Source organism: Pipistrellus kuhlii, unplaced genomic scaffold (assembly GCF_014108245.1).
Source record: "Pipistrellus kuhlii isolate mPipKuh1 unplaced genomic scaffold, mPipKuh1.p scaffold_m20_p_2, whole genome shotgun sequence".
Lineage (NCBI taxonomy): Eukaryota > Metazoa > Chordata > Mammalia > Chiroptera > Vespertilionidae > Pipistrellus > Pipistrellus kuhlii.
Window position 1 is genome coordinate 104,147,643 of NW_023425515.1, and position 12,761 is coordinate 104,160,403.

Genomic DNA, 12,761 nt, shown 5'->3' on the forward strand with positions numbered 1-12,761 from the left:
ACAGATGACCTGATATTGTAGATAGAAAATCTTTAAAACTCTACCAAAACACTGTTAGACTTAATAAATGAATTGGGCAAAGCACCAGAATACAAAATTAACACCCAGAAACTGATGGCATTTTTATATACCAGTAATGAACTCTCAGAGAGAGAAAAACTTAAACAAAAAATAATCCCATGTACCACTGCAACAAAAAATTAATATATTTAGGAATAAACTTATCCAAGGAGGTAAAAAACCTGTACTGAAAAACTACAGGATATTGAAAAAATTATAGAGGAAGTATAAACAAATGGAAGAATATACTGTGATCGTGGGTAGATAGAATCAACATCATTTAAATGTTCATACTGTCCAAAGCAATCAATAGATTCAATGCAATCCCTATTAAAATACCAACAGCATATTTCACAGACCTAGAACAAATACAATAAAAATTTATATGGAACCAAAAAAGACCTCAAATAGCAGAAACAATCTTGAGAAAGAAGAAGCAAGTTAGAGGAATCACAATACCAGATATCAAGTTATACTACCAAGCCACTGTACTCAAAACAACCTGGTTCTGACACAAGAAGAGGCATATAGATCAATGGAACAGAACAGAGAACCCAGAAATCGACCTAAGTCATTATGCTCAATTAATATTTGACTAAGGAGGCAAGATCATACAATGGAGTCAAGACAATTTCTTACATAAATGGTTTTGGGAAAATTGGACAGGTACATGCAAAAAAATGAAACCAGTCTACAATGTACACCATACAAAAGAATAAACTCACAATAGATACAAGATTTAAGTGTAACCATAAAAATCCTAAAAGAAAACATAGGCAGCAAAATTTCAGACATTTCTCATAAAGGCAGTATAATTACTGATACATCTCTTAGGGCAAAAAAATTAAGGAGAAAGTAAATAAATGGGATTACTAAAATAAAAATCTGCTCAGCAAATGAAATAATCAACAAATGAAAAGAGAGCCCAATGCATGAGAGAACATATTTGCCAATCATACATCCAATAAGGGATTACTTTTCAAAATATATAAGGAATTGATCCAACTTAACAAAAGGAAGACAAACAATCCAACTAAAAAATGGGCAGAGGACCTAAATAGACACTTCTCCAAAGTGGACATACAGAAGGCCAAGAAACATGAAAAAATTCCCAGTCATAATCATCTGAGAGATGCATGTTAAAATGACAATTGAAGTATCACCTCATCCTATCAAAATGGCTTTCATCAACAGATCAACAAACAAGTGTTAGTGATGATTGTGGAGAAAAGGGAACCCTGGTACACTGTTGGTATGAATGCAGACTGTGGAAAATAGTATGGATTTTCCTAAAAAAATAAAAAATGGAACTGCCATTTGAAACCAGTGGTCCCACTTTAGGAATATATCCTAAAAACTCGAAAACATCAATCAGAAAGAATGTATGCACCCTTATGTTCAAAGCAGAATTATTTACAACTAGGTGCCCAGGGCACAAATTCGTGCATCTTGAAAGGAACTGTGGGCTGCAAGGCTATGGTGGGCACAGGGGCGGACCTCAGCCAATCCTCCACACCCCTACTGCAGCCCCTCATCAGGGCTCGTGGTTCCTTGTCTGCTGGCAGCACCTCCCTCTCCCGCCACTACCATGCACTGATGGTGTGGAGCAATTGGCGCCATCAGTGGATGCGAGTGGTGGCTGCTGCCCTGATTGCCCCTAAGGAGCAGGGAGATGTGGAGAAGCCCTGAGGGGCAATCGGGGCCAGCAGCTGCCACTCACACCCATTGACAGTGCCAAGCAATTGGGGCCGGCGCTGGGCACCGGCAGTGGGTATGAGCAGTGGCTCCAGAGCTGACAGTGGGTGCAAGTGGGGCTGGTGCCAGTAGCAGGTTCAAGCACCCAGTGGGACTGCGGCACATGGAAGCAAAAATTTTTCAGTAACCACCAGAGGCTCGCCCCAATGACAGTGACCAGTGTCTTGCCTTGGTCTGGCATCTCTGCTCAGTTGCTCCACCATCCTGTCATGGCTGTTGCCCACCATGTTCTGTGCTCTGCCGCCTGCTGCTGATGCCAACCATGTTCCAGCGCAGGAACCAAAAGATGGGCAAATTTCCCAGACCCCCATACCTCCTGCTCTTTTCCTTCACTGCATTTATAAGTTTGTACATTTATCTGTGTGCACGCTGTACCAGTAAGTTCCAGGGGTAGGACCTCTGTGTGGCTTCCTTGATCACACAGCCTTGTGGTCTGCCTGCAGTTGGGCACACAGGAGGTGCTCAACTAATACCACTTGTGGATGACTTTTCCCTTCCACCTGCACTGCCTTCCTCCTACACCAGGTGTAGGGAAGATCCAGCCTGTACAAGGAATCATTTGGTCTGGCCCTGCCAAGGCAGTAGGGGTGAGTTAATTAAATGTTTGACCAAATGTAGCACGCTAGTTAAGTTGATAATTCTGTATGGCCCATGAATGTTGTTATAAATATCCAAATGGCCCTCAGCAAAGAAAAGGTTCCTCACCTGATGTACAAATGAGAGAGAGAGAGAGAGAGAGAGAGAGAGAGAGAGAGAGAGAGAGAGAGAGAGAGAGAGAGAGAAACATTGATCAGCTGCCTACTGATGCTCCCTACTGGGGGTCTTGCCCACAACATGGGCATGTGCCCTGACTGGGAATCAAACAAGTGATCCTTTGATGCACAGTATGATGCTCAACCAACTGAGCCATACCAGTCAGGGCAAAACAGTCAACTTTTAGAGTCCCTCTATTTCACACATGCTGATTCATTGGATGCGAATGAATTTAGGGAAAATGTGTGCAGTGGATTTAGAGACAGAAGACATTAAATGTGAGACAGTTTTTTCCCAGCTGGATGAGCAGCTCATCAATAAAGAAAATGATTCATCCTGCTTCACTTGCAGGTGGAACCCTATGCTCATCAGCAAAACAGCCAGTCCAGGGGCTGTGTGCTGCTCTTCTCTGAAGGAGCATGTCCTGCTGACTGTGCACCTGGGCAGAACCTGGAAATGCAGCACATGGAGACATTCTCACCTCGTGGATGGGCTCCACCATGGGTTCTTTTGTTCAGTAACTGACATTACAGGTTGGGATGTTTGGAAATGATGAGGTGATGAGACAATAAGTCAATAGCTTTTCAACATGACCTTAGAACATGAAGGCACGTTCGAAGAACACTTTTTGATAAGTGAAGAAAACACTCATTGACCTTTAAAAATTCTTCTGGCAGATAGATTCCGATGTGGGTGACATTGTCTTACTGGTATATTAAAAAGTCAGATCAATTATAGAACAGTCTCTGCTCTGAGCGTATTTCTAGCAAGATCCAAAAAGAGTACAAAGATTGTAACATCAGTGGGAGATGCAGAGGGTGACAGCTCTGCTGGGCATGGCTTGCCCAGGTGGTATCTCCTGCTACCTTTAGCGAGGTGCTTGCACTTAGCTATGGCAAGGGACAAAAGTTGCAGAGTCAATGATGTCAAGCCACACCTTCTACTAGTACACACTTACGTCCCCACAGATCCAGCCTGCCCAGTGGGAACAATGGTGCTTTAGTGACTTGCTCTTTTTCATTCTGGTCAAATTTAATAGTGTGCTCTGCAGAACTGCCTGTGACCATGGAGAGTTCTCTGTCTGAACTGCCCAAGCCAGTGGCCACCAGGAGCACGTGGCTACAAAAACCTGAAATGGGGCTGGTAACACAGAGGAAGTGAAGTTTTCCTCTTATCACTCCCAATTGATTTAAATGTATATAGCCATTTGTGGCTAACAGCTGCAATACAGGACAGAGCACAACTAGAAAATAACATCTGCAAATGGCCCACTAACTCATCTTTTCAAAGGTTTTATTATTATTATTTGCATTTCTCACATATGCATATGGAGAGGCACTGGATTAAGCAACTTGCCCATAATTAGAAAGTTAGTAAATGTCAGAGAAGAAGTCAGAGTCTGTAGGACCCAATGACACTCTCTCTTCAAACTGCAATCCCTTTTTTCATGTAAAAGAGCCCGAAAGGCAATTATCAGCCTGGGAAACTCCAAATTCTCAGTCAACAGCTATGACAGGAGGCTGGCCATATATACGAGGTATGATTTCTTTCAACAAAACACCTGAGAAAAATGTCCTCTCCAGCTGTGACTGGCTAACTTGAAAATCTCAAACTATATCACAATAAGCATATCTGACAGCCCACCAATGTGCACTAAAACTTTTACTCTAATCAAATATTAGCCAAATGTATTCATGAGAAAGCAACAGAAAGAAAAAGATATTAAACTCCTGTCACACACTATTATGCTGTCTTGCATTATTCCATCATTCTTTGCAGAGAAATTAATTATACCCTTTTCCCCTAAATCAACAGATCTAATGGAATTGCACAAAAGATAAAGAGATTAGGATTTCAAGACTGATTTGGAAATAAGGATTGTCAAAGGCTTGGCTTTAAAAATTTAAGAGTAATATGCGGTCACAGTGTAAATTTTGTCTTTAATTCTGCATAAAATATTCACATTATCACAAAACTAAAAACCCACTCCAACACCTGTAAGTTTCAGTTCAGATATTGTGCATGTCCCCCATATCTACGAGGAAGCCAGTGTAGCTCCTTCAGCCCTCCTTTATCACACAGGGACGCACTGCACAGCACACACCAAAGTGCAGTTTTAAAGACACTGAAATCAGGGAAAAAGGTTACAGGTCCCTATGCATGAAATTAATAGCTTTGGTTCTATTACTGCCTTCATATTGCCAAGGAGATCTAAGGAATTCTTTAATGTTACTCAACACAGTGAAATCAAAGAAATAATGGAGCAATATACTGAAACGTAGGTTAAAAAAAAATGGGGTAAGACCACAACTTTGAGGATCAAAGCCTGGCTAAAAATATGTGATAATCTTGTTATATCAAATCTAGTTTTGGGTTAGAGCTAGTGGACTCTTGTGGTAAGAGCTGCCTAAAGTCCTAAAATTAGTCTCACCAGAGCCTGGGCCACCTGGCACTGTCCTGTGGTCACACATTCATCCCTAACCAGTCCTCCTGCCAGCACTGTGTGTGGCAGTGGGTGGTGGATCAGAGATGGCCAAGGTGGGCTCTGTGTGTCCTTCCTTGAATATGACAGGACCTCAACTGCTCTAACCCCCAGAACATAGCACGGTGATTCTGTGCACATCTCCAGGCCTCTGCTGTAACACACTGATAGTTCTATTGCCTATGTTTTGGACCACTTGCCTGGAGCCATTTTAGGAAGTGCAACTACTCTGAGACTGCCAGGTAAGAGACCATGTATGGCCTCAGGCCAACAGTCCCAGCTGAGGCTGAACTCCTTCCATGGGGTGAGACATGGAGCAAAGCCATCCCATGAAGCAACTGAACACAACCCAGCAGCCCCAGACAAGCCCATACTGACCCATAAAACTGCAAGAAAATAAAGTAGTTCTTAGAATTTTGGGTAGTGGGATACAATGCAATAAAAACTGCAGAGGAATATTTCTCTTTTCTTCAGCTGGTCTATTTTCCCTCTAAAGCCACATTTACATGCTCTTATTGTATAACATGAGTGTGTATTTATTGCTAACCTGCCTGCACACCACTCTTTCCAGTTTTACCAATGCACCTACCAATGAAGCCAGAAGATGGTGGATTGGGCTGAATCTTCTCCTTGGTGTTCTCCTGGATTATGTCCCAAAGCTGCCATATAAATTTAGGGTGAAGAATGTAGAAGGGCTGATCTGGGTTCCTCTGACGATGCTGGACATATGGTGTGAACAGGTTGTAATCTGGCTTCTGGTACCACTAAGAGGAAAAATCAACACAATCCAGTCTTGAGAGCCACACTGTGCAAAGGACACAGCACAGCCCTGGAGGGACTCAGTGGGGAGGAGGGAATGTGGACAGATATCAGGGGTCCCGCTAGACAGATGCTGCATGCAGCACTCAGCAGACTTCTGCAAAGGGCTTGTGGGTTTAAGGTCTCTGTGGCAATCACTCAGCTCTGCCTCTGTGCTGGGAAAGCAACCACACAAGATGTCAAATGAATGTCTTGGCTTTGTTCCAACAAAACTTTATTTAAAACCAGGGCCATATTTGTCCTGTGGCTGTGGTTTGCTGACCTCTGGACTAAAAACTAATGTTTTCTGAATAGAAGCTAAAGCAACAGAAAGCAAATCAGTTAAGTCTAGGGCTAGAGCTAGGATGACCCATGCGCGTGGCACATGGGACTCTGGAGTGATGAAAATATCCGATTTCTTAATTGTGGTATAGATACATGACTATAGATATTTGTTAATACTCAACAAAATTATGCTTACATTGATTGTATATAAAATATTTTATGAAAAAAATAAACTATAGGTTGATTTAAAAAATGTTTTCAGAAGCGTGTCAGTTGTCACCATGAAATAGAATTTGGAGAAGGTGTGTGAGGGAGAGGCTGGGCTCAGGCTCCAAGCTCCCTCAGAGAGACACCTGGTCTAGAGTAAGATCCCGGGGAACAGCCATGGCTGAATGTGTTCTGTTGCTTTGAAGATGTTGAGGATGGCTGGGCCAGATCATCTTAAGTGAGGCATTGGGAAGGAAGCAGAGAAATGTGGGACTTGCTTCTTCCCCTCCTTCGATCCTGACACAGCGAATGGGACAGGCCCTTGGACAGCAGCCTGTCACTCAGACTTCAGCATTATGACGCTCACATGCATGGGGCTGCATAGCCCTGTGCCTTGCACTTGGATGCTTCCAACAGAGAAATAAGCAAGGTTCAACAACTAGAAGCTCTTGGTCTTTCCTCAAACAGCAGGAGAGCTATCTGAACTCCAAGCCAGAGAACCTCAGGTTAGGAAGGAAGATGAAAAGTTCGAACACTCACGTGATGGTTGATTCTCAATGGAGGGCACAAATGAGAGCCCAAAAGGCTTTCTCAGAAAACACTCAATGATGTGCATTACATTTCTGGAAATGGGCTCTGACAGATATAGCTGAAAAATCCTCTCCAGGTGGTTCTAATTGCAATCCTGGTTAAAGTGGTTAGTAATCACGCTAGGTAAAGGTCCAGCTTCATGAGGAACAGTGACAGAAACACTCCTTTCAGAGGGACCCGTCAACCCTGGGGAGCTCTCTTAGAAAGATACCTCAGGGTGGGGATGGGGATGGAAGAGCCAAGATCAGTCTCCTCACAAGACTGCATTCTCGAGTCACAGCAAAACAAATAGAAAGACACCCATTGGCACAGCGGATAGCATCTGTCATAGTGAAATTATCATCCATCTTCCAGCGACACTGGCTCTTCATCCCAGGCTTTACCAGGAGTAACTGGCAGCTTGCTTAGATAGCCATCGACTTGCCAGAAAGTTGTGCATATAACTTCCTACATTTTGATGCTAGCAATGGTTTTGTTTATGCATCACAAGATTAAAAAGGTTGAGAAGCTGAAGCCAGAGTGACCCACTCAAGGAAAGCCATAACAGGTTAATTTAAATAACAAACTGGTGATACACAAGTTTAGATTTTTCTTGACAAGCACTTCAAATTTATTTCAAAACGTCTGTAACTGTTTGGAAGGTAATGTAACCCTATCATAATGGGAACATATTGAGTTTAATCAGCCCAACCTCCAGTGTAAGTAGGAATTTCTGAACATTTGGACATTGGATATTGAAAAAAAAATCCTCCAGAGCAAAAGCCCTTTTTAGATGGACAATGCTCACCAAGCACATTACGGAAAGTGGGTAACAGGATGGCATGGGCACATGTATTTAAACAGCACTCATGATCAGTTTCATTATGTCTATCAAGGCTCAATCCTTGACTTACTCCCATGAGTAATCAAAGGCACCTTCTGATCACTAGATTCATTGTAGGGGTGACAAATGAAGACTTACCAGGTCAAGATTTGCTGAATAAGGAGCAGGGTCCCAGGCCACCAAAATGACATCTTTATATAATGAACTGTCAATGAAGTGATGGTTGGGGTTGGTCAGAATCTGCAAATACATAGAAAAATAATTTCAAAGCAAATGTTTGGTTCTTCAAAATCATAGTTTTAAAAGAGATGGAAAAAAGTGTTTCCTTGCTCTGATCCATTTTTCAAAAGTCCCTCAGGCTTTGTTTTCCTTTGGGGGAGGGAGAGAGGCTGGCATTGCATGCTAAAGTACCTAAAAAATGTTTGGGGAAATTAGGTTTTGTTTTTTTGTTTGTTTGTTTTTAAATCCCCCAGATCTTACATTTTCACCCAGCACTGTACTCATATCTAGTGGAATCAAATCGGCTCCTGAAAGTGGTAACCTAGGCCCCACAACTTTCTTCAATTGTCTTCACAGGTAACTTGGGAGAGAGTTGCAGATGTTGATGAATTGAATTCTGCAGGTGCCTCAGTGTGCTAGCCTAGGACAAGGGGGACACAGCGAGCCAGTCATCCTGAGTCAGCCTGCGTGACCCTCTGGGGCCCTGTCTATTCTGGATGAGTTCTTTAATCTCACTTGTCAATCATTTTTTTTTAATTACAGTTTTGAGAAAAAATGTGCTGATTTCATTTTTAAGGTGCAATTTTTCAGTTTCTAAGATATACTTTTTTTTCCTTCACATTTTAATGTTTCTGTAGTTAAAAGGTATCCTACAGTGACATGTATTTTAATTTAGTGAGGGTTAGCTCCTCCACTCTGAAAGGCTGTTATTAAATGAATGGTGAATCTACCAGTGTTTCCCCAAAAATAAGACATTCTCCGAAAATAAGACCTAGCGCATGGAAAGATAAGACATCCCCTGGAAATAAGACATAGTGCAACTTTGGGAGAAAAAATTAATATAAGATACTGTCTTATTTTCGGGGAAACAGGGTATAAATGAAAGAAATGTGGTAATTGTTTCTTACCTTGCTGTGTGCTGCCTGGCTCAGAGTACTAGGCAGAAATCTAATCTTTTGTTTTGCAAGCAACTCATCAGAAATCATTCACCATCTCATATTTTTCTATATAGTTTGAAACTCTAGAAATTGTTGTAGTTTGTTCTAAGAATAATTTTGCTATAAATTTGGAAGATATTCTTATTAAAATACAAAGAAAAGAGATATTTTTATTTCAACAATCCATTTTCATTTTTAAAAAATTCAAATAAGTAAGTTTCAAACTATGCTACTAACCTTGAATTTTGTACCTTTGCTTTTCTCTCTTCCATCCCCTGCCTTCTCTTGGCCAATACTTCTTGTAAGTTTAACATCCTTTGAAATCCACAAGATGCAACATGATAAGTCTATGGGTGTGTGTGTGTGTGTGTGTGTGTGTACTTTTTTTGAGCTTATTTACTCATTTTCCCCCCTATTCATGTTACACACAAATTCCCATTTCTCTACATTTTTTCCTCATTACTTCTTTATAATCATAAGACCCATAGAAATAAGGAAAATCATTATCATGATTTTTCTGGATAACTTCACTCATCCAGTTAAACTATATACCTATAGAGCACACATCCATGCAAGCATTCCATCCATCTTACCTGGGAATTAATGATGCGCACAGTGGTTTTATTCCCAACATCTCTCTCATAGCCACGGGTGGGAGCAGCATTAAATCTCAAGACTGCATCATGAGAATCTAGGGGCACATAAATGACACTCACTTTTTTTTCTATCTGTAGAATAAACATAATCTAGTATAATATCTTAAAAGTGAATCTTTAAAACTGGAAGCTAAACAGACACCAAAAATGAAGAGACCCATGGGCACATTTTCAGCATACTGTTTCTTTGAGATACTGCCCAGGGGCAGATCAGCATGGAGGCACAATCCATGCAATTACAGCAGGTCCTGTGTCATCTTATTCAGAGATGCTTACATGTCCACATCTTTATAAGGGGACATGCTTTTTGCAGCCATTCTTCTAAAGACTCCAAAACTTTTTGAAGATGGAATCTACTGGAACAGGATGCTACAAACAGGCTGCTCACCGTGTCTTCTCACTGATGCGGAGTGGAGGCTGCTCCTGGTGCCTCCAATGCCACTGCCTGCACCAAGATCAAGTGTGTCTCTCACAGTCAGAGCCACAGCCTTCACAGTAGCGTGACCACTTTTGGGTGCTGGTTTGTGCTTAAAAAAGAAAACCAGCTATAGTTTCTGTGCATCATTACCTACTGCTAACAATGCCAAGAAAAGCCATATGAGAGCAATCTTAGTACATTCTCCCTTTTCCAGCAATGGCCTCACCAAAGAGGAAGGGAGGCACCAGCTACCAATGCTACTTATAGTCCATCGGGCACACTGTGGTCCATGGAGCTTCATTCACAACAGAGCCATGTCTCCCTTCATTTGACTCAAAAGTCAGACTTCCCCAAGTTCTCTGAGGTCCCAAAAGACAGCTCCCATATCACAGTGTCTGACAAGGGAGACAAGAGCTAGAGGAAAAGTGGGCTCACCTGACTAAGGGGTGGAAATGGGAAATATGTTTGTTCCCTTTCCATGGAGCAGTCTATATACACATCTTGAAAGTTCCTGTGCCAAGTTATTAACTTTTCAGAAACCAGCTTAAATCAGACTTAGTCAGCAGCAATAAGGGAATCTCCACAGGCTGTCTTTAGCTTCAAAATTCCTATGCGTGTTTCAGGTTCAAGTTGGAGCAATAACACTGCCTATTTGTGAGGGAGTCAGGTGAAATTATGCCTGTCTGATCTGCCAAAGAGTCTTGTGGATACATGCCACCTTTACAGTGACCATACTCCTCTCAGGTCCCTAAAGCACCTCCCATTCTCCACTTCCCTGCGGAGTCTCCTTGGGATAGATTCTCCTACCCCCTAAGTAGCACAAACTTGGCATGTGTGCCACCATTAAAACCATGTTACAAAAGGTGCCTCTCTTGACAAGCATTGGATTCAGAAGATTTCTGATTCTAGTTGTGAGCACCAAATCAACACTCTTTTGGAATACAAACAATGCATAACGGATACCTAGCTAAGTCATAAAAAAGTCCTGCAATGTTCTTTTAGGGAAAATTTTTCAATAGTCAGCAAACTATGACCTGCCACCAGTTTTAATAAACAAAGCTGTGCTATGACACATACTCACGTGTGTATCTATTGTCAGTAACAGCAGAGCAGAGCTGGGAGACCCTGTGGCTCACCAAGACCGAACACTTGCTACCTGGCTCCTAATAATAAGAAGTTTGCCAATCTCTGGAGCAGTGGTTCTTAACCTTGCTAATGGTCACAACTCACAGGTTGAGAACCACTGCTGTAGAGCCTAAGACCATTGGAGAACACAGATATTTACATTACGACTCATAACAGTAGCAAAATTAGAGTTATGAAGTAGCAATGAAAATAATTTTATTAAAAAAAAGAAAGCCCAAACCGGTCTGGCTCAGTGGATAAAGCGTCAGTCTGCGGACTGAAGGGTCCCAGGTTTTATTCTGGTCAAGGGCATGTACATTAGTTGCGGGCACATCCCTAGTGGGGGGTGTGCAGGAGGCAGTTGGTTGATGTTTTTCTCTCATCAATGTTTCTAGCTTTCTATCCCTCTCCTTTCTTCTCTGTAAAAAATAAATAAAATATATTTAAAAAAAGAAAAAGAAAAGAAAAAAAATTAAGAAAATAATTTTATCGTTGGGGGTCACCACACCATGAGGGTCGTGGCATTAGAAAGGTTGAGAATCACTGCTCTACAGGCTTATTTTTTGGTCTCAGGACACCTTTACATTCTTGAAAATCTATGACAACCCAAAGGTTTGAACTACATCAATATTAGAAAGTAAAAAAGAAAAACTTTAAATGTTTATTAATTTAATTTAAAATACATTTTTATGAAAAATACATTTTCAAAATAAAAAAAAAAGTGAGAAGACTGGCACTGTTTTAAATGTTTGCAAATCTCATTAATGAGTGACTTTTCAGAAGACAGCTGGCTTCTCCTCGCTGCTGGTGCACACAGTCTGCTGCAATGTATTGCTTTAGTTGAAGTTTATAAGGACTCAGATGTATCACTAGAAATGGACGAAACATCTGAAGTCTTTGCAGGTTACTGGGAATAGTCTTCTCTGATATTTCATCAAAACTTGATAAGTGCTAGTTTATAAAAGGTGGCCACAATGAGGACTGTGACACAGTATCAATGAGCTTTTCACGCTGTTACATTAAAACCCATCAGTTTATCTTGCTCTTAAAATGGATGATTCACCTGTGCATAATTCTGTAACTGTGCAATGATCACCTGGGACTATCAGTTCAGTGCTTTTCACGTTATTTCCCCCTGGGCCCCAAATTCACAGGTACTCAGAGACTGAGATTTAATAAAGTCAACCATTTTTACTGTTTCATCAAGGACATCTGTAAGTGAAGCTGGCCCTTTTCGCTTTTACTGCTGAGCTTGGCAGCGAAAATGCCATGCCCAGCAGAGTTGGGTCTGATGCCTTGATTCATATTAAGAAGCATTTTATTCACCAATGCTTTTGCAACATCAATGCCAATGTCAACATTATTATGAGTATTATTATAAAAATAGTTCTCACTTCATGGATCCCTGAGAGAGTCTCCCCAAGTGTAAACAGACCTCCACTGTGAAAACTTGGACCGAAGGCAACCTGCCTGGCAGGGGGGAGCAGGAGTGCAGGCTGCAAGCAGGGAGGCAGGCTCTGGGCACTGAGAGGTGATCAGGACCCCAGGGCGAGGCAGCGCCAGCCCTCCTACTGCGCAGGTCTCACACTGGACCACACTGCCCCCAGGCAGCTCTGGCTGAGACTGAGGTCAGTCAGCCAAGGCACCTAAG

The 12,761-nt window shown here is 41.8% G+C and overlaps 1 protein-coding gene across 1 annotated transcript in view; it reads right to left on the minus strand.

Moving 5' to 3' along the window:
- Nucleotides 1-12,761, minus strand: part of ST6GAL2 (ST6 beta-galactoside alpha-2,6-sialyltransferase 2) — a 76,193-nt gene that overhangs the window by 21,545 nt on the left and 41,887 nt on the right. Inside the window, exons 3-5 of the mRNA XM_036447344.2 lie at nt 9,505-9,602; nt 7,893-7,994; nt 5,640-5,814 (exon numbers count right to left, since the gene is read on the minus strand). Of these exons, the coding sequence (XP_036303237.1) occupies nt 5,640-5,814; nt 7,893-7,994; nt 9,505-9,602 (375 nt within the window). The remainder of the gene's footprint in view (nt 1-5,639; nt 5,815-7,892; nt 7,995-9,504; nt 9,603-12,761) is intronic.